The sequence below is a fragment of the Diadema antillarum genome, unplaced genomic scaffold (assembly GCF_040938485.1).
Source record: "Diadema antillarum isolate AM-2024a unplaced genomic scaffold, OU_Dant_1.0 seq00001801_RagTag, whole genome shotgun sequence".
In the NCBI taxonomy this organism is placed as follows: domain Eukaryota; kingdom Metazoa; phylum Echinodermata; class Echinoidea; order Diadematoida; family Diadematidae; genus Diadema; species Diadema antillarum.
The window spans coordinates 124,916-147,500 of NW_027272477.1; the positions used below are offsets into that span (position 1 = coordinate 124,916).

Sequence of the window (22,585 nt, forward strand, 5' to 3'; positions counted from 1 at the left end):
CTTCTCAATCTTTCGCCAGTCAGAACACTAGAAACTGAAACTTCATGAAGTTTGTCATGTGGCCAGTCCACCATATGTTTGCGGTCTGTGCCTCCGAATCACACGGTGATTGTGATGAACAGTAGTGTGTTGTTACGTCACAATCAACCAGCTGTCAGACTGTGTACTCTTTCTTTTATCTTGCGCACAAGCACTAGTGACCCAAACTTCTCGATCCAAAGATCGAGAAGTGTGGCTGCCAGTGTGAACGGACAACAAAAGATTGCAAAGACTTTGTGGTCTTAAACTTCGCAAGTTTTTGCCAGTGTGACTGCAGCTATTGATTTTTTTTTTTTTTTGCCTCCGAGCACAGAGGAGTTATTAACATCTAATGAAACCCAAATTGTCTTGATGAATTCTATCACCATCCCCCCCCCCCCAAACTGAATGTCCAGCATGCACAGCATGAAATGACATCTCAACTAAAATCCCATTAGACTGTGTACAAACACTCACATTGCTCTTCCTGGTGCAGTCTGTTTACCATGCAATATTCCCAACGAGTGCTGCAGCCAAGAAAGAGATAGAAAGGGTAGCTTCCAGCTAGAAAACAATGAGAAATCCTTCTATCTCCCCGTGGTTTTACAGAGTACGTAGTGGCCACCCAGATAGAGAGGGTTTACATGAAAGTCTCCGTCCCCATCTTATTTATTAGGCGGTGGATAGAGGGAGCGGGCAAGATAACAGAGAGATACAGATAGGGACAAAGAGGGCGGCAGCGCCGACTCCTCGCAATGAATGACAAGGAGCCCTGTCACACCACACCGACTCTGCTGCATAAAAGATACTGCGCTCCTGAGAGCCGGAGAAGTACATATGTATGTACTGTATGTATGCACATTATTTGTGGTCTACTGCCAGCCAACCAGACAGCCACACTCCCACACATTCTCATCACCAACTCATCATGCCCCTCACACATGCGGACTTGCTAGTTAGAATGTACACATGCACGCTCTCTCACACCACACACAACACACACACACACACACACTCACATGCAGATGCACACACATATGCAGGGTTGATAACTATGACCACTTGAGCCAAAGAAGTTTAATTTCAACTCCTCCCTTCCCCCACCCCCCCCCCCCCAAAAAAAAAAAAAATAATCTATGTTCCCTTGACCATTACTATAGTGTCAATCTAGGCTTTTGATATTCTAAATGTATCAAATCTGAGCTTTCTGCATCATGGGTGGATAAGTTACTCAGAAGGAGTTTAGATTAGTAAAAAGCTAGGTAACAAAGGCAACAGCTCATCAAAATAAGGCTAATGTTCAATCTTGACTATTAATATGCTACTAGCTCTATAACTCAGTTGTCATAGTACATGGTAGGCAACCCATCACATCAATTTGTAGACAATCTTTACGCCTTACTACGTCTCACAGGTGAAAGGTTTCACTTTTTCCATGAAAGATAAAATCTTTTCTCCATGATTCGGCACCAACACATTTGGGCCACTATACTCCCTTGACATCCACAGACATGGAAATACCAACTAGCTATTAGCTTACTGTGAGACTATGTAATTATTGTACACAATAATATTGTAAAGTGTTTTCCAGAACAGGGGCTACTTTCAGACAAAATTTGGCATTTCCTCACATTTTCCACTTTCTGTGGTTAGCATTGGACTAGAAACAAACTCTAAAATTGTCGCCTGAACAAGTAATTCTCACAATATCATAAAGCCAGCACAGTACTGGCCTCTTCTTTAACTGACAATACTATCTACCAAAAGCCATACTGCATCATATCACTGCCCACTGCACCGCGCACACTGTGATGGCACTTATCTTACAACTATTACAGTACAGGCAATTGATATACAGTGCATTCCCATTATACACTGTAACTAGCATAGTTATATAATTCTCAGAGGAAAAATGAGCAAAGAAAATGGGATTCCATCGGGATTTGAACCCAAGACCTCCGAATTGCTAGCCCGGTGCTGTACATACCGACTGAGCTATAGAAAACCGTAGTTCAATGTTCATCCCAGAAACCCTTAAAGGAGACCTCCGGATGATTTTCAGATTTTTACATTTGAACAACTATAAATTAGTTATACTGAGGACAGAGTTTCAGAATTTGTAATAACTGGGATGAAGAATATTGAATGTTTTCAAAATTTAGAACAAATTGCAATGAACAAGGATGATGACATGGCAGAGTCACTATAAGAATGCATGAGTTGGGGCTCAAGGAAGCAGAACAAAAAAAGAAGGCATGCATAGATTATACACAGGTGAACTCGCAAGCAAGCGGTATTGTAATGGACTACATTTCTGAAATATGTGAACCTCCTATGTCATCATCCTTGTTCAGTGTAATTTGTTTAAGGTTTGTCAAAATATTGTTTCTCTGCTCAAGAACCACAATAAATTCCACAAATCTATACATGGAGTTGTCGATTTATGTATTACATGATGTGAAATTATGAAAATCATATAGAATGTCCCTTTAATTCTCAATGCGCGAATGGTCAGAAGCTATAGCAGTGTGTTTGTGTGTGACACACATGCACACACTTAAACCTGGCATAAACCTGAAGGATAATTCAACTTGGGGATAAATGCGAGGGATCACCAAAGTGGTCAGCTTTTTGAGTATGTAACAAACGCGAACAGAAGGAAACTGACCAGAAATGAATGTAATTCTTGTTACAATGAAGCAAATATTCAGATCAAAAAAAATAATCATTGTATCTTCATGTACTGTACGAGCTGAAATTTTCGCGTACAGATATTTTCGTGAATTGCTACATGGAGGACATTTTCGCGTGTTGTTAATTTCGCGTAGTTGCGAGGGTCTAACTGAACTTAGCTATTCGCACGTTGTTATTTTTGCATGTTGTTATTTTCGCTGTTCAAAGGCGATTCGCGAAATTCGCGAAAATAAAACCACCGCGAAAATTTCAGCTTGTACAGTACTTGTGTGTTATAATGAAATAACGGTATAATAATAAAAAAAAAGACTACCTTCCCAAAGATTTCGTTTATAATGGAAGTCACTTGAACAACCATTGTGGGATGTACATCATTTCAGTATTGTATGAAGTATTTTGAATTGCATTGATAAATGGAATTGTTACGCTGTCTACACTATTAAAAGCCTAGAGACAAGAGTACAGTGAAGGTCTCCCCCATAAATGATTTAAAAACAGCAAGAAATGTAAACACTGTGTGGATGTACCCAAGTAACCTTCTCGTTTCAAGACAAGCCAAGCACAGACCAGACCAACATCAGCTCTCATCATCAATACGAAAGAGGTAAATTAACACGCAGATGTTTCAAGCCTCAAACTTCACAATCAAGCACAGTCACTATTATTTCCCTGGTGAATAAATGACATGAATAATCTCAATACGTCACAAGATGGAAGGTGAGGAATTATTTCAACGGGACCATAGTAACTGATTTGACTTGTCTTGTGTGTGGTACTGCTGTCACTGTTTGTGAAGAGCATGAGCACCCAGTTCAATCCCGTAAAATCCCTGTCACTGCGCTACTCGGCTCAGCGTCCTGTGGCCAGTGGATCAGCGGCGCAGCAACGAGCCGCACAGAGTGGTGGGCAAAACATCCAATATAATTATTTATGGTTAGCAATGCAGCTAATGGGCAGAAATCACTGCTTGTTATACTCACTGGGGACTTTATCTCGGCAGCGCGATGTATGACCAGTTCTGACCCACAAATTCAGCACCAATATCCCGATGGGCTCGGGAATACACCTATGATCTAATCCACGATGTTATGTCGGATGTTGGAGAGGTTATAGTTGCGGAACTGTGAGTCCTCCGACTCCTGCATCTGTATCACCACCACCTGCGAACAGCAAAGATAGTATGGGTTTGGTTTGTGTTCGTCTCTGGCGCGGCACACACATCCGGAGTGAGAGATCGAGGGAAGCTATGATAGCGGCGTCCACTGTTTAGAAACACGGGTTTTCATTTATCAGTTACTTACCCGTGCGTAATCCGGAAGAGATGTTGCACGTTAACGGCAACATCAGCATACTGCCGCGCAAGTTTGTAAAATCATTATTATTTACAACAGGACCAAATCGAGGCGCGTGGCTCCGAATGATGGAAATTGACTGATATCACACAGTAGGCCTATATATGCTCTAAAGAAAATTCAACAATGGCAACTACTAGCAAGACGTAAGAGAACGATTTGTCTGTCATTCAATCAAACTTCAGTTTCAGCTGAGCGCCCGTGGCGTAATTGGCCCTTTTAAAGGGGTATGAAAGAAAACAAGTGACATCTGAAAAGGCAAATCAGAGGCGATCGATACGTCTGTCCTTCGCCCATAATACCGACAGAAAAGCTCCAGCTAGAGTAGCTAGCACGGTTGCCCTTCGAATTCTCTTTGAAATCATCCGGACTGGGGACAATACTCTTTGCCATACGATGGGTGGATAAAAACTATACTCAAAGACAACTTGTGGTCTACTCTCCCCCTAATTCTCTCTCCTTCTTTCGTCCTTGTCCTGAATCAAGCTAGTTCTAGAATTCTGAGTGTGACATTTTCAATTGAATAAAATTAGCAAATCGCAAGTCATCCCGTAATGACAACATTTCTTTCAAAATATGAACGTGAAAAATAAATGATCAATCAGTTGGCCTTACGTGCTGTTCAGATTTGTAAGGAACTACAAGCCAGACACACACCTGCAGACAAAAAGCACATAAAATCATGCCTTGGTGCTACAAATAATCACAACAGGTGGTGTTAATGATCTTTAATGGAATTTAGGAGGTTTCTGACTTAATTCAAATTCCTGGCTACTTAATTCATCGGATATAACGTGCTCTTCCACAGCCTCCCATACAAACTCATTGCATTTTAATAATAAAAATATGCGGTTTGCATGCTAGCTTTTGCTGTCATCAATTGGGTATATTATTCATAAAATCTCGGATCACCAAAGCTTTCATGGTTGTAAATCATTGTATTACATGCGCTATTATAAAGCAGGGCTCGACATTGGTGGTGGCCCGGGGCCAGTAAAGAGTGATGTCGGGCCACCCCCACTTTCACTAGAACCTATCTTTTAGTGGTCAGATGGGGCAACTAAGAATATACGGGTCAGTCCTCTCCTCTCAAACGATACCTCCCTTGGTTATGCGCATTAAACATAATGGATTCTGATTGGACGGTTGGCTATGCGCGCGTTTAAAGAAGTTCTGACCAATCAGAATGCGAGGTATGGCCAAGCAATGGAAAAGTCGCGGATTACGCAATTAGGCCGAAGGAGTGTATCACACGCGATTGGTCTTGCGTTGTCTTTCAGCGTTACGCGAAAGGGTTCCAACTCGATCCATCGCTAATGATTAAAAAAGAAAGAAGAAGCTATGCTTCCTTTTATTTAGTGCCATATAGGCATATACATTTCTTTTTCGGACCACCAGTATTTCAAATGTAAGGATGTTAGACATAATAAATAGTGGTCCGAACGGGCCATCAGAGAGAAAAAACACAACAAAAGTTAAAGGTGTAAAGCCCTGAAAAGCCAATTTGAATACTCTGTTAGATAAGTCATGAACTGATCTACCGAAAGAGCTTCATTGTTTCCGTTCATATCTTTTTGCGTTCTCCTGCGCACCGGGAGTGCCCGTTTTGATTAGCTGTTTTATTAATAATTTTCGGAGGATGCGGTGCCAAGGTCTGCAGACTTTCAATAATTACAAAGTACAATGATTTATCTCGGGGCATCTCTCTGATCATTTGACGATCCCACAATAGCAAAAGCACAGATAGGGTCGCGGAATGGAGGGGGGGGGGGGGTACCCACTCACCTCCAGGCACCCCGACTTTTTTTTGTCAGTTTTTTTTATTTTTCTTTCTTTTTTCGTATAAACAAAATACAACTTAATTCATGACAATATAACACAAATGTCATTATAACAACATACATTTCACATTGCCAACACACAGGCGCACACAAACACACACAAACACACACACACGTACTATTTTTGTTGTTTAAAAACTTGAAAGACTAAACAACAAAAAAGAAGAATTCAATATATGAAGGTTTTGCCCAAACATTGGAGGGGGGGGGGAATTGATCTTTCACGTATCTCAAGACCAGCTCAACCCCAACCCTGGGTCGGAGCCCCTGCATAAGTAATCATATTTTCTTTCTTTCTTTCTTTCTTTCTTTCGTCCTTTAAAATTTCATAATCAAAACATAATAACATAATTGCCATTACAGTGACACTTTGAGGTATATGATAATGATGATGATGATGATGATGATAATAATAATAATAATAATAATAATAATAATAATAATAATAATAATAATAATAATGATAATAATAATAATAGTGGTTACTTGTATAGCGCACAGGTCCACTTTTCAGTGCACATGGCGCTTCAAAAATTAAAAGATATAATTTGTGTTATGTTATTTTTAAAAACATAATATGGACTTGATGATTAGTCACTTGCTACCTTTTCCCATGAAGGCAGAATAAAAAGGAATGACTTGCAAAGTGAGACTAGATGAGAGTCGGGTAAAGGGGACTGTGAGTGCTTGAAATTCGCCTCTTTTTTGTCACAAACTAAATTGTTCCGTTCGTTTTCTGAAACAACTGGTTGGTATCCCGTATTCCATGCCAATAGAACACCAAAATAATATTCCATCAATCCTTCGTCAAACTATGTCATTCAGAGTGGTTAGAGCGTTCATATCACGGAGTAGGAAACTCATTGTTTCTGGGCCATTAGAAATTTGATATAGTTTAATTACGCAGAGTAATACATCTATAAACACGCATTATTTTGACTGCATTTAAGTTGAATTGGGAATTGTGAGAAAGGTTCATTCTCGCAAAGTGTTTATCAGTCCACTGCAGAATATTCATAAATTGACTGACTTGAACAGATAAAACCGACCAAAGTTGTTCATCAGTCCACTACAGAATATCCATTATTGATTAACTTGAACTGATAAAATAGACCAGACAAAGTTTTCTGTCCTGTAGCCCCGAGATTTGAACAAAAGAGTGATTTGGTTTTGAAAGGGTACAGAAACTTGCAAACAGAACACGCAATTAGCATGGAATTTAAACAAAAGAAAAACGCCTTATCTCACCAATCATGTGACATGTTTTCTTACTGTCGCCGTTTTTGTTTTTTTCACCTGCTGAAGAATTACGCGCGACTACTGTTCCCTATCAAATCTGTAACCAAAATCAACTTTGGGGGAACACGAGAGATTCCCGATGAGAGAAAGAGCGCCCTCTTGTGATTATGGGCAGAAAACTTTTCAATAGCCACGCAGTACACATGTCCCCGGGAACTGTCCTGCACAGTAATTATATCCCCACCCCCACCCCACCCAAGTACTCGATATCAGATTCTGACATCAGATTGGGAGCACACTCTTTGAGAAGCCAATAAGACCTTTTCCCGAGATGAAGATTGTGAGAGTGGCATGTAAGATCTTTCTCTTTAAAGGGGAAAGCCAGTCCAAATATAAGTTAGTCTGATAAGAAAGAGTAAAATATTACGAGTTCAACAGTATAAATTTGATCGAAATCGGATGAAAAATAAGGAAATTTCACTTTTTTTGGGGGAAACAGTTCTTGAACAGTCAATATGAATATGCAAATGGCAAAGTGAGCATGTCATTCCCTCACAACTTACCATATACTTTGTACATAAAATTTTGAAATTTCCAGATTTTCATTAAAACGCAATTATGTCCGAGGCTCAAATCCTCGTATATCTAACTGATCACTATTCTAAAGTTATTCAACCCGGAATGAGGTCATGTTTCAGGCATCAATGACAGAAACAATGAATTTTTGTCCTTTTTTTGTACACGATCAATGGAAAATTGTGAGGGTACATGACATGGTTGGCTCCCTCATTTGCATATTTGTATCCACTGTACAAGAACTGTTTTGCCGAAACTAACAAAATTTGAAAATGTCATTACTTCCTTATTTTTCATCCGATTTCAGTCAAATTTTTACCATTGAACTCGTAAGATTTTTCTCTTTTTTATCAGACTAACTTATATTTGGGCTGGATTTCCTCTTTAAAAGACGATTTCTGCCCAGTCTTCTACCTCAGCAACAAGGATGGATAAATTGTGCACACACACACACACATAAGCTACAGATTGATTGGCTGATATTCGTTGTACGTGCACATCACATTGTGCCTGTTTCATTTGTTGAATATGGCTTGGCAGCAAACACTGAGTAGGAGTGAACACTGCAGATTACCACAACTGCCTGAATTTTGAGCATGACTTGTATTCATATTAGTGTTTTTCACTTAGAAGTGCCCCCTCCCCTCCCTCTCTTTCTTTCTCTCACCCTCTCTGTATAATCATCTCTCTCTCCATACACATGTGCACACACGCACGCACACACACACACACACACGCACACATTCACACAGAACAAATAGATAACTTTATTGATATTCAATGCATAGGGTTTTGTCAACAAAACATTTGACGTGCACCCAATTTTGCAAATTTCAAATCCATTCTTAAAACCCACTTTTTCCATCTTCCTAGATAAAGTCATTACCCCTTTTGTTAATTATTGTATCTATTTTGTTGATTGTCATACTTGCTAGTCATTCATTTGTTTGTATTTTGTATTTGAATTGCACAGTGCATAAAGAAGCATGTGCTTATTATGCACTTTAAAAATGTATTATTATTTGTTATTATTATTATTATCATTGTTATTGTCAAGTTGTCAAAGTGACTTGCTTTGGAAATGACTTTTGAAGCGATGCTCTTTTCTGAATCGAGGTAAAAATAAAATGCAGTGCGAGTATTCAAGATGCCAAGGAGCACACACAGGAAGGGGGTACAAAGCACTATAATTATAAATAAAAGACAGAAATAAATGAATACAAGTTTGTCTGTTTATTTCATCTAATCGCAGGATAAAAATTCCCTTGACTGATCAGCCACAAGAGCTGATTTTTAGAGAGGCCATTGATATGCTATTCTGAGAAAAATCATGAACAAATTAATCAAGTCAAATAAACGACAAAAAGAACAATACAGTGTAGGGTAAAAAGACAAGCTACAAACACTGTATATAAACATATATGACAGACAGTCAATACATAAGAAAACAAAATAATACAGAAATAGGTTCATAGAAAGCAAAATGCAACAAGAGAAAAGTAGAACAAAGAGTAACATGTACATGTGAGCTATTGCACTATTAGCCTTGCCCTATTGGCAAATTACTTCAAATCCACGTTGCACCCACTTTTGTTGCACTAACCTTCCAATCTATTGCTCCTGTGCCTGAGTAAAGAATACTCCAAACTTTACCAAAGTCCCTTCCTATACCTCATAGTACCAGTTTTATTACCAACAAGAGAACACAAATTAGCCTCCCTAATGAATTTCAATTCTATAGTGCCTCCCCTACACTAACCCTAACCCTCCCCTCAACCTTCAAGCCAGTTCCACATCAATCTGCAGCCATACTTTTCATCCTCTTTCTGGTAACCAAATTACCTTGGCCTAGTACATCAAAGTAAAAAAGGATATGTGACATTTAATAAACAATGTATTGAAGAGTACAAGGAAACCCCACAATAGGAAGTTGCTTTATGAGGTACCGCTTACATCGAGGTGAATTCAGCAATCCTGATTTTCCAAATACCCTGTACTGTATTTAGCTCATCTCATATTTGGTACATGTGCAACAAAGCACCGGTTATAATGAGTTAAAATTTGGCAGACCCTGCAACCTCGTTGTACTGGGGTTTCTTTCCCTATATAATTAGGCAATTAACTGTTGCTGAATTATGCTTCAAGCACCCACAGAGTGAAAGCATGAATCGCAATCATCTAGATAAATGAATTAGAGTATCTTTACTATGATGTGACATGAGTATTGGTCTCTTCAATTCATAAACTAAGAAGAGCATGTCCAGCACGTATCATTCCTTGCACAAACTTTGGCTGCAGAGTACATTGTTGTGAACCTTTACTACCAAGAAGCTTTGGCATGATGATAAACAAAGTCCAAGGTGTGATGTCTTATACTTCATCATGTGACCAGCACAGATAGATAAAAATTCTGGGCAGTGTTCTCAGTTTGACACATCATCGTCTGGCAAGATGGCATAGGTGTCACTACAAGAATTCATTGCACGCTCTAGTGACCAGATATTAACAGTCACTATAAAACTATAATAAGAGTATAATCAGGCAATCATGATGGTAGAGCGGTCATTGGTTCATGAGTCATAGTGGGCTGGGCAATGTGCACACTTTTTATTAACCCTGATGCCACTGTATCATCCACTAAGGCTGCCTCACAATGCAAGCAGTCCAGAGGCACCATCATGCTCTACCGAGGCATCTGCAGTCAGGACAGTCTGTGCCACTAAGGCCTCCAGAGACACCCTTGCATTGACATCCTCTAGGAGTTCTCTGAGGCTTTTCTGGACTTCCTGGAGGTGGCTGGTGTCCTTCAGCTTCTTCAGCGATGCATTGATCTGCTTCATCGTGTCACTGCATTCCCGGACTGCTCGCTTCCTCTCTTCCTCTTCTTCCCGTGCAGGATCCTCCACGATCTCCAGGTCCCTCAGCTCGCCCTCACTAGGCTCCACCCGGGGTTGGTTGTCCTTAACGAGGAATGCCTCATCAAGCGTGAGGATGGGGTTGTTGCGGTACGTGTCACTCAGACTGTCCCACTGCCATTCGGGGAAATGCGCAAAGACCGCACAGAAGTGTTTGCACGGGAGGTAGTGCGTCTGCCAGTCACGGCAGGTGCAGTGGGGAACAGCGCCCTCCTTGCCGAAGCTCAAGCTGTGATTACCATTGGCCTGGAGGAACGTGAAGATGCCGTCCCCGCAGTGCTGGATGCACTCCTTGGCGATCCCACCCCTCATGCGGTCCTGGATGTGACGGACAATGCTCCTTGGCCGGTTGCGCAAGAATGAAGGAATGTTGCTATTGTACTGACTGTAGCCAGGCGATGATCTTGCATTGCGCTCCAAATATCTGCATTCAAGAGATATGAATGGGTTACCATGTAAAACAGACAGCTGTCATTTTTGCCAGTTTGACAAGCGAGAAAGCAGAGTAAGAACCAAATGTTGCTTAACGTAGTAACGTATCAATCAGCTTCACCTGTATAAGACTGCAATGTTAAAGGCATAATCTATCATTTGCAGATGAAACAAAAAACCAGCATTAGTGTTTTAAAATAGTTCTAAAACGTGAGTTAGGGATAGAAATAACTACTGTAAAAATTTGAATCAGTAAAATCAATGCTAAATATTGTTAAATTTACAAAATGTGAACAATTTTTTTTAAATGAAAATGTTTCCAGACTAAACCGTCTACAGTTACGGTTTATTGAGAAAAATACTGACATCTCCTTATATTTCAGGCTTTGTTCCAAAAATTTTATATGGCAGGATGTTTTGTGGTACAACAGACCTACACATATGCATGAAATGTGATATCCTGAACAGTTTTTAAATCACAGCTCCCAAAGGTAAACAGGACCTTTAAGCATATCCTAAAATTTGGTACACACACAGAATTTTTTACAGGCAGCACTTCACTATAACAAATGTAAAAATCTGACAAAATGGCAAATGACACTCTCTCCCTTACATCCGGTAGGAGTCTGGAAAGAAGGTCATGATGAGCCCCGAGACCAGATCTCTGAGGGAACAGTTCTCATAGTCCTCCATGTTGTCATACTTGAGGGCTTCGTTCTGCTTCTCGACGCCGCTGCCCGCATGCACCGCGATGTAGAAACTCTCATCTTGGAAGCAGCGCACCCATCTCTGTGTAGAGTCCACACCATAATTGAATAAAAACAAAATCTGGTGGAATACCACCTCAAAGGGTGCAAATCATGCAAAACAGCAAAACAATTCAAACGGTCACTTGCAAATATATCCTCTGTGAGTGGGTTTAAAAATATGCTGGACTTGAGAACAATGCATCAAGTACCACTGTGTAGAGAACTGTTGATGACATAATTTCATATCACAGTGCTTTGCAAAGCTGGGTTTACATACTAATTCCTGGAGTAGAGAAATTAGGGAAATTACGGAGGACCCTTTCAACATTTGAAGAGTCAGCATAACTTGTTACGAACTGTTGATTACAAAATAGCATGATTCAGGATTTTCCCAAGCTGGATTTTCATAATAACTCCCAAAGCAAGGAACCAGGGAAATTAATGAAGACCCTTTCAATATTTAAATGGTTAACATTGTGAGGTTGAATTCTGAAACTCAATATGCCACGCAGATGTTATTTCATGTACATAAAAATGATGTCTTCTACCGTACCTTGCTAAAGCTATGAAGGGACGCCTGCCAAGAATATATATTTTTTTCTGTATAGTCACAATAGATTTACTTTGATATGCATTAATTTCTTTCTGATTTAAACCTTTAAGCACATGACATTAAGGCGATACGGATTTTCTCTACAGAAAGAAAACAAACACATAAGGCAAGCAACAACATAATAATTGAAAGTTTTGGGTGGTTTTTTTTTTTCTTAATGTGTGCCTCATATTTTAGAAATGGACTGGACTGGACACGGACCTTGGCCTGAGGTAGCCAGGTATTGGTCAGCAGACTGCGGAAGCCTTCGTGTTCCTTCATCTCTGTGCTGCCGAGGAGCCGGGACAGGGACTCGCGGTAACGTTCCGCAGACTCTGCATGGGCGATGCGCCGCAACATGGTGAGCACAGAGTCCTTCTTCTGGTCCATGCTCTTGTTGGTGAAAGCAGCCCAGGCTCTCTCGCGGTGGAAATCTGACAGGACGACCCTGCAGTCTACACAGCAGAGGGCAACAGTTGAGATTTCACTTTTGAAAGAAGTGTATATGACATCAAATTGCACATATGGGACTGAACAGAAATTCTATTTGGCATCCGAGTCTTAATCAAATCAACAGAAAATCACATTCTTAGGAGTGTTACTGCATTATATAAGGATTTATGTCCAACACAAGAGCACCTTGATTTGGAGGGCATAATCAAAGAACCAATGTGTATATTAGCAAGCATAGGAGCAGTGATAACAAAGAAATATCATTGCTTTGATGGAGACAGCCAAATGAATGCACTGTTCTGTCAGTACCTTTGAAGCAAGATTCCACTGCCTTGATTTCATTGCTTGAGACATCCACCATGAAGTTAGCTGGCGACCAGTTGGGGTTCCACTTGGCGAAGATCATAAGGGCTTCCTGTATTGATGCCACATTCTCATTGTCTACAACAAATGCTCCAACTGCAACATATGCCACATTCGTTCTGACAAACAGCAGGAAGAGGGGTTTTATGCACGCCTTTGTGCGGTGGGCAGCATCGAGGAGGCAACTGTGGTTGCCATAGCGATTCAGCAACCTACTCTGCCATGTCGACTGGTAGCAGAACAGAAGCTCGTGCTTGGGTGAACTCGCGCGGTACAGCACAAGATCACTCGGATTCTTCCTGCGCATCTCGGAGATGGAGTCGGCCATGCTGTCGGGATTGTGCTTCGTTTTCCGCCTGACCGAAGACATGATGTTGCTGATGTCCGAGTTGGTGGGCATGTAGCGCCTCCGCAGCGTATCCGTGATGTGCATCTCTTTGTGTAGGAAATTCACGATGTGCTGCTTCATCACACTGACCTTGGTGATCCCTTCTCGAGTCAGGGCACGCACCTTGTCCACAACCTCGGGAATGGTGGGTTCACGCAACCCAGCAGCCTGTGACGAAGGTAGGGTTTGATACAGTGAAGATGGGGTGCCACATTCCAAGAGTGATACAAGAAAAACAGCATACAAAAAAAAAATTAATAACAATATTGGGCTCTTGATGCAAAGCTACTCAAATGTCAGAGCAGGCAAAATCACAAATTACTGAATTTCAGAAGCTCAAGCACATTGGTGCATAAGTGACAACCACTAGATACAGTGTACTTATCAATAAATGTCCGTTGACACTTGAGACTTTGGACACATGAAGAGAAAAGGGAAGTGATCTTGGATGGGTGGATGGAGGGATGTTGAAGAAAAGGAAAGGGAGACTCTAGGTGCCTCAAAACATGTTAAGGGCTGTTTTTCCAGAGTGGAAAGCCTCTTACTTCATTCTTGATGGGGTGGCCCTTGTGGTCTTCATCTCTGGGAAACAGAGCATAAAACTCTGACTTCTGCTGGGGCTTATGTCCCTTGGACAACATCTTCCGGAATTCAGCAGCAGCCATCCGCTTGGTCCACTCCTTGTTCTCTTTGATCTGGTGGTAGTGAGGCAGATTTGGATGCAATGTGATTTGAGATAGCATCTGGCATTCAGTCACCTATTAGATCTTAGTTCAAATAAGATCCTTGATATCATCTCAGTTGACAAAAAATACGGTTACTGCCATGGAAAATGCTGAGGATTCTAAAGTGCTACTCATATCTAGAATTCCCACTTCATTTCTAAGTAATGCCTTTGAAATCGTCCCCTTCAAATCATCTCTCCAAACGATGCAATATTTGATGAACAAGAACGCAGTGTGAAGATAATCCACTCATGTTCATACTTGCCATGATTGTGCATACCCCTTAGGCACTGCATGTCCGCACGAATACACTACTGGCATGCATGTTCAACATGCATGGCTTTTCGATGTCAAACATGGAACATGCCAAATGTAAACTTTCTTCATTAACATTTTAGCCAATGGCAAGTGTAAATATCTCCTTGAATTGAATTCTTAACAAAAATATCATGAAACATTAAAAGACATAAATATTTCCACATCACATCTTAAAATAAATGAAGGGTAAAAAGAGGGCATAAATACAAATTATGTCAATAAAACAGAGTTGCCAAAATTCTGCCCAGGGCTTCTAACACACAGTTGTACTTCCTTGGGGTCCCTATATTATTGACAGAGTTTTTGCCTGCTTATCTGTAGTTTAAATCTTGAAGATGAGCACCAGACCCACAACTCCTGGCAGATATTTGGCAATGAATTGTGAGTCACACTCATACCTTGATGTCTGGCAGTCGTGCAATCTGTGTGATGGTGATCGCTGCTGGGCAACAGACCTTCTTGGTCCTTTGGAGGACTTGCTTCTTCCTCTTGGAATTTGGATTCTGTATCACATATCAAATCAATACAAAACAATATGAATCACGACTCAAATGATTGCACACAAAATACAAAACAAAGCAAATAACTGCATTTTAACAAGCATAGCCACAGGACTGCATGTCACAATCTAACTAGGAATACTGTGAGATGCACATTTAGCATATTAAATACGCTGTAAATATATAACAATTTTTAACAGAATATTATATTCGATGTAAGTTTGAAATCTTACTGCATTAAAGGGGAAGAAATGAATACTATGGATGATTATATCCATACCATTTTTTTTCTTGAACATAAAACATCTTTATCTTTATTAGTTTCTTTGAGAACAGTTCTTTCTTTTAATTGTGACCCTGCACCTCAAAACAAACAAAAAGTCGCCAGACATGAATTTTTAGTTAAGACCATATTCTGAAAGAGCAGACTTTAAGTTTTAAAATGATGTATAACTCAAATCAAATGGATTCTCCTAACCTATCTAAATACTGGAAAGAAAGCACAAACCCAGGAAAAGTGTGAACTGAGAAAAGAGGCTCTAAAGTACAGTGTCTATTCAAGTGCTTAATCTTTACCAAACTGTGCTGGCTGTGCGATGAATAGGACAAAAAACAGGAAGTAAACCACCAGAGTAACAACAATAAAGGGATTATCAGATTAAACTGAAATCAAGCACGCCTCATTAACACATTCTGTCCATAATTAATGTCAACTTTCAATGCAGTAGCACTATCATTTCAAAAGTTATTAGAGTTGAAAGTGAAGAGTGTGGACAAGGTTTTTCAGAAATGAAAAAGGGATTCTGAAGACACACCTAATCACACTATTCTACCAAAAATGTTTTCGATAAACTGCTAAAAAATACACTTTCCTGCCCGTTTTATGATACCAAATTTTAGCATAATGTAAAAGAAGACCCGCTCTTTCAGAAAATATGAAAAAGTCAAGTTCGGCTAGATTGACGCATTTCACTTATTTTCAGTCCTCACGCAAAATCAGTGTGTGCGACTTTATGTTCGTTTCGAGGTGCACGCTCACAATTACTCTTTACAGCATGATATAACTATCCTACTTTAGGTTTTGCTGTAGCCATCAAAAATGAAATATCTAATCAACAGAATCATGTCCCAAATAGGCCATATGGCATGAGTTACCATCATTTTGAATTATAATTTTCTATGTTGAATTTTCATTCACTGATGCTATTTGGGTTATTATCATTTTCTTTTCTTTTTTTTTTGGGGGGGGGGGGGGTTGGGGGAGGGAATGGGCACTTACTTTACTGCTAATAATTCATACTTTTTTTATGAAGCATCACTTTAAAAAGGAAAACCTCCAGGAGGAAACAATTGGAATGGAAGAGGAAACTGAATGAGCATCCATGTCATTTGCAGGTCAGTTCAACTTCTCTATCTCTCTAAAACTCAGGTCTTCATTGAATCAATTATTATTATCATTTTTTCACAACAATGGAAATAAGAAGAAAAAGAAGATATACATCCTTCACATTGAATTGTTCTTTCAAACCTAAATTCAGCAGTCCACTTCAAAACTGCATGTAGTTATACCCCAACTACACAACATTTCATGGCAAGCTACCTTCTCTGTGTCTATCTGAAGGGCATATCTCTCCTTCTGTCGAATGTTTCTGTCCTTGCCCTGGTGGCAATCCATCATCTTGCGTCCGACGGCGATGAACGGGACTCCCGTGAAAGGTATCTTGCAGGGGTGGAGGTCATCGTCGTATTCCCAGCGGAGACGGAAGGACTTCTTCTCAGAGAAGTTAAAATCTGTGTGTGGGAGCCATGGAAGGGAGGTGTTTCAACAGCATTTACATTTTAACAAGTCATATTCTTTGTATAAAATTGCATATGAGCAAACATCACATTGAGGTTTGGTGCTTTTATTGCTGTGTTGCTCCATTCAAGTCAAATAACCTCAAATAACCTATACCTCTGTGAGTTTTCTCCAGCATAAACATGATTGATTGCAAGTCTGAGGCTCACAAACACCATGCAAAACCTAAACATCAATAGCGCATTAAGCTTTCTAGCTGGCCCATTCTCGCCTTTACTAGCAATACTACTTGGAGCCATGCACGAAAATGATAGATCCCTAATATGAGATGACAAAGGGCAAGGAAGTATGGCTAGTACCTTACAGTTATAACAAGTATTCTTTACTGATAACTAATGTTTTGTCCTTCCTGGGCAGAGTTGCAGAACGGTTTTACTGTATGTGAACGATGGATATATATAATGCCTATAAAGTATTTCTTAAATGCTCATATGACCTCTGTAAATATTTTCATTAGTCTTCCTCCTTTGTAATCTCTACTTCATTCCTTCTTCTTTTCACTATCTACATTTTCTTTTTTTTAGGCTTTCTTATACTCTTGCTTTTGCATATACACAATGTATGTTAATTTTACACATATATATGTTAAGCAGATCTAGTGTTTGTAGTGTGTAGATTGCTAATTTAAGCCAATCTTTATACTCCTGCCTATTTAAATTGTATGTACTATGATAAGCAGTATTCTTTATCTATCTTTTTAATATGTTCTTTTTTTTCCAGGGCCCCGTCTTATAAAGCCTTCAAATCAATCACAAGTCCCCAAATCAATCGCAACTTGCATTGCAGCACACAAAAAACTTGTGATTGATTTCTATCACAAGTCTTTATAAGACAGGCCCCTTGCTAATTAAACCACTTAAGGTATAATTTAAAATCACATAGACCCTACCTTGTAAATTATTTTTCAGAGGAGCCTTTAATACAAGCTTGCTGCAACCAAGGCTACCTCGTCTTTCTTTCCCCTCAAACTCTACTCTGCCACATTCTTGTTTATTTTTGTCTCATTTCTGTACTGTGTGTTGATTTCTAGCGTTAGCTTTTGCAAGAATATGTGTATTCTTGAAGAGAGACAAATAGAAACTAAATGAACTTGAACTGGCTTTGTCACTTCATGAGGATATTGAGTGGTTTTATTATGCATTCTATCATCAGTGTGTCAGTATAAATCTAGTGTTGATCTGATTTATACAGGTCATATAGAATCTATTGCATATGGCTTTGGAGGAGGATGATAATAAACGGAAAGATGTTAACTCTGCAAATGCCATGGGTCGTCAGCAGCACACCAGGGATCACCAGTGTTTCGGCCATTTAAGTGCTGTACACCTCCCCCTGGCTGGCCGGTGCTGCGTTGGGATTCCCTTGACAGCACCCCCATAACGTTATAACGAAATTTCGTTATAACGAAGTAAAACTTCTGGTCCCAAAATTATCGCCATTAACTGTTAAAGTCTATGGTACAAATTCGCTTATAACGAACACGATTATAGCGAAATTTTCATTATAACGAAGTCTTTTCCGAGCACCACTGACAAAGAAAAACAAAAGAAATGTGCTCCGTTATAACGAAATGCGGATCGCTTTCGAAAATACGAAGCGGAACAAGGCATTTACAGCGTCTCTGCATGGGCGAACGTGTCACATCACTGTGTGTTCGCTTGGTGTGTCACGCACAGTTTCCGAGGGGAATTCTTTTATTGTAATACAATAATCTGAAATTGATTAACCAATTGTTTTATTGTTCACATAGCTTTCCAGTGTACGACAAGTATTCAACAAACAGAATATCATAATATTCATATACCTGGTAAGCGTGGCTTCCTTGTTTTCGTTATATATTCTATTTGTTTGGTTATAACGAAATTTCGTTATAACGAAAGAAAACTGCCGGTCCCGAGCATTTCGTTTATGACGGGAGTGCACTGTATAACAGTAGAAACCTAACTTAGCTTTAATCAGGGAGGTGGGACCTCCCTGCTATATTATTAATATCCATACCATTTCCAAATGCCTTGTCCTTATTGAGCACCACAAACTTGACCCGAGAAGCCTCTTCGAGCTCTTCTATTCCTCTCTTCAGTGCAGCCAAAGTAGGAAAATAGGTGGTTTCTGACATTTTTCAGCTGAACGGTGTAAACAGCACAATCGTTAGTAAATTGGCTTCGCTGAAATTTGGCATTCTGCCTCTTCATGCAGCTGTGTGATTTGGTGGCGCGGCATACAATACACGCACGCAGCTAGCTAGCTCAGCTAGAGAGCTAGCTACACTGCATGCAGTGTTGCGCTACGTTTACACCATAGTACCAGCGGCCAGCGGCGGCTCGGCGTCGTGGGCACGGTCGCGGGGCGCCGGGCGGCTACGGTCGCAGTGCCGCAGTGCAGTACACGTTGTACCGCCGGCCGAAGAGCCTGAAAAAAAGAGCCGATATGGACTTGACAAAGGTACAATATGTTCTCTAGATCTAGTGTGCACTGGCACTGGAAAATCCAGAGACCAACAAAATAGTTGTGCATTTTGGGTTTGGGTCGTGATGAAAAAGAACGTTTTACCCTATGAATAGAGTGATTTATGCATTTCGATCTGGAGACAGCGATGAATGTGTAGTCCCATACGTTGATTTTTATGTGGGATTATCAAGACTTAAGTTACTCTAAACGATGTAAATAGAACGTTAGAACCCTAATCCCTGGCCTAGGTCTTATGAAATGGGAATGAGACTGTTCCGATCGTGGATCAAAGTTAAAACTCCATGTACAACTCCCCTTCAGCCAAAGTAGAGTGATCTAATAATATGCATTTAGATCCGGAGATAGAGGCTCTAGCTAAGAATGTGTAGGCCCTAGTCCTATGTGTTGATATTTATGTGGGACTATCAAGACGTAGATTAGCTCTTAAGGATATCAATTTAGACCGGTCTATAAACGGGACTGAGACTACTCTGATCGTGGATCAATGTGGAACTCCTGTACAACTCTCATTCAGGCAAAATAGATGTAGATCTAGATGTAAATAAGTTTAAATGTCATGCTTGTGAAATACGCCCTACCACTGCATGTCCGTAAATTTTACTAATAATTTATTTAGGTCTAAACTACTACGGGTACGGCGACTTGTGCGTGTTGTGTTAATACTCATGAATTTAGCCCCACCGTGTGGCATTCAATGGTACCTAAGCACGGCGGTGGGGCCTCCTTCTGCAGTATAATACTTGTGAATGCGGCCCCATCAAACCATGCTGCGCTGCGTTTACTCGTGATTGATACAGACAGCAGCGGGGCCGATTTCCACAGCATAGCATCTTTCATCCTTCCTTTCTCCCATTTTTTCCTTTGTTCTTTTGTTTCTTTCTCCCTATTATTCTTGGAAAGATTTCCTATAATGTCTCTCAACTAATTCAACCATAAGTACAGCCCTAACCCAGGGCTGCCAACACTGGAAACTAGTTGAGAGTGGGACTCCCATAGGCCAATGCTATAATTAAGGACTCAAAATGAGTGAGATCAATAGAAATGCATGCAAATGAAATAAAGTTTTAGAGTGAGAAAGGACCAAAATGCGTGAGAGTTGGCAGCCCTGCCTAACCTAACTCTAAACCTAACCCTAACCCTAAAGCTAACCTAACCTCGCTTGCTAGTGCACGGATGTATGTGCACTGCGATGGGGCCGATTTCTTGAATTTGCTAATGTAAATTAATGCAGCCTATTCTTGAATGCATTGCTAGTGACTGAGTAGGCGTAGGCAGAGACCACCTCCTTCAAACATCGAGACGGGTATACTTCTATAGTAAATTTAAATTCAATAATCTGATAATTTTTGTTAAACTTTTTCAACGCTTTGGTACAAATTAACAGTTAGATGTCTATTTGAATTACAACATTGAACCACTTGAGCACTAACTCGTCATCATCATTTTGGCAATGTATGTTATGATCTCACTGTGAAGATTGCCAGATGCTTGTCGGCATACTCTCATAAATTGGTCCCAGAGCATGCTTGATGTCCAATCATTTTTACCCCCCCCCCCCCCACCCCGGCCTCCAATGACATGAAAGCATGACCATAGACAGATAGAAATTGCGAATATGTACAGTTTGTATTCTAATACATATCAACAATAGAAGATCCTACAGTCTCAGTTGTTGCTAGGTGCCAGATTCTGTCAATTTTTATTCTGTGTGTGGCTTGAAGGTTGTAGAAATTAGCACACTTAGTATCAACAATTTAACCACTCCTTGTAAATTGTAACTTCAATTGTGTGTGTTTTCATGCCCAGGCTTTCAGAGGAGGGGGCTATGGATCTGAGTTTGAGTATGACAGTGAGGCTGAACGAAGGAAGAGGTGAGCATTTATTGGCACTCTATCATGTGAATGTATCCCATTTTATCCATGGAAGAAGTAGATCTAGTATGACAGTATTCCTTTGCCTTTACTTCTACAGCCCAGTGTCTGTGAATGTTTGGAGAGGTGGATGAGTGTTTTTTGTCTCAGTTGTCTGAAATATCAAGAAACTCATGGTCACTTGAAAGGATGCTCATCAATAACACTATCTATTCCCTCTTTCAATGTAAAAATTGAAAATAAAGCTTTTCATTTCACACTGAGTTGACTACATGTCACATTTAAACACTTTATAATTTAGTACCAGAATGCCTGAAAAATCTCACAGTTTGACTGGAAGGCAGTTCAGTATGAAATTTGCCATCACTATTCTAAATATTGTCAGTGATACATTGTTAGAGAGAATTCTTTGTTGAGCGTGATAGCGACATGACAGAATGAAAATGTGCAATTAATTGTATTGTGCTAGATGGAGGTACTGCATGAACATGAATCAAATTAGACACATTAGTCTTGTGATGGTAGTGTGTGATGTAAAACATGTACTGATACTGAGTGTCATTTATGGACACATCTTGATGGAAAATAGAACATTTTTTGGGGGGCCAGCTGTATTCCTATCCAATGCAATACAACTATATTAATATGTCTCACATCAGTTGAAATATTTCTTAACGATTTTCAAACTATCAAAGAAATTGTAGGTACTATTGCTGGATATGCTAGACATGAAATATTCAGTGCCATTGTGCCTTGCAACTTCAGTGGAGCTGGGCATGGATTACTTGGTGTAGTATCAGCGGAATTTATTAAACCGTCTTCTGTCACTTGTTTCACACCCAAAGCTCAAGGCAAGATCTTGCAACCAAGGATGGAGTCAGCAGGGTGACAGGGGGACTTCCCTCAAAGAGAGTAGCTGCTGCTGAGTATGACAGGTAAGGGTCTTTTTGATAACATTGAATGTTATCAGAAGTCCATAGACCAGCTCTGTAATAGCTAAATGTGAGCTTTCGTCACAACAATATATTAAAGCCATTGCTACAATGAAGTTTGCTGAGATAATATAATTATAATAGGTTAAAGATCAGTCATATAGCTCCCCCCCCCAAAAAAAAAAAAAGAAAAAGAAAAAAAAAAGATAACAGAAAAACAAGAAGTGGAAATGAAATCAGCACATGACATTTACTCATGTTATTTAGAAATATTAATCTTTTCAGTGTTTTACCTTTGAT

At 40.0% G+C, this 22,585-nt stretch overlaps 3 protein-coding genes across 3 annotated transcripts in view; 1 reads left to right on the forward strand and 2 right to left on the reverse strand.

The window, feature by feature from the left end:
* Positions 1-3,906, reverse strand: part of LOC139712398 (serine/threonine-protein kinase 32B-like) — a 90,315-nt gene extending 86,409 nt beyond the window's left edge. Inside the window, exon 1 of the mRNA XM_071624223.1 lies at positions 3,693-3,906. The gene's annotated coding sequence lies outside the window, so the exon portion shown is untranslated. The remainder of the gene's footprint in view (positions 1-3,692) is intronic.
* A 6,175-nt stretch (positions 3,907-10,081) lies between these two features.
* On the reverse strand, positions 10,082-19,129 carry LOC139712399 (uncharacterized). Its single transcript, XM_071624224.1, has 8 exons — positions 19,012-19,129; positions 16,756-16,946; positions 15,054-15,158; positions 14,158-14,307; positions 13,171-13,780; positions 12,631-12,863; positions 11,681-11,856; positions 10,082-11,059 (listed from the first exon to the last, which is right to left on the reverse strand). Exons 1-8 carry the CDS (start codon positions 19,127-19,129, stop codon positions 10,369-10,371), a joined length of 2,274 nt encoding a protein of 757 aa, XP_071480325.1. The 3' UTR covers positions 10,082-10,368.
* Positions 19,130-19,432: 303 nt separating this feature from the next.
* LOC139712397 (protein FRA10AC1-like) overlaps positions 19,433-22,585 on the forward strand; it is a 9,993-nt gene continuing 6,840 nt past the window's right edge. Inside the window, exons 1-3 of the mRNA XM_071624222.1 lie at positions 19,433-19,455; positions 21,289-21,353; positions 22,199-22,288. Coding sequence (XP_071480323.1) covers positions 19,441-19,455; positions 21,289-21,353; positions 22,199-22,288 — 170 coding nt within the window. The 5' untranslated portion in view covers positions 19,433-19,440. The remainder of the gene's footprint in view (positions 19,456-21,288; positions 21,354-22,198; positions 22,289-22,585) is intronic.

Bases quoted from the DNA above. Each gene is read 5' to 3' on its own strand.
- LOC139712399 (XM_071624224.1), bottom strand. From the start codon at position 19,129: ATGTCAGAAACCACCTATTTTCCTACTTTGGCTGCACTGAAGAGAGGA. The intron at 13,781-14,157 runs GTAAGAGGCTTT...CCTTCGTCACAG, and splicing joins GCCACCCCATCAAGAATGAA to GCTGCTGGGTTGCGTGAACC. The intron at 12,864-13,170 runs GTACTGACAGAA...TCTGCTGTGTAG, and splicing joins AGTGGAATCTTGCTTCAAAG to ACTGCAGGGTCGTCCTGTCA.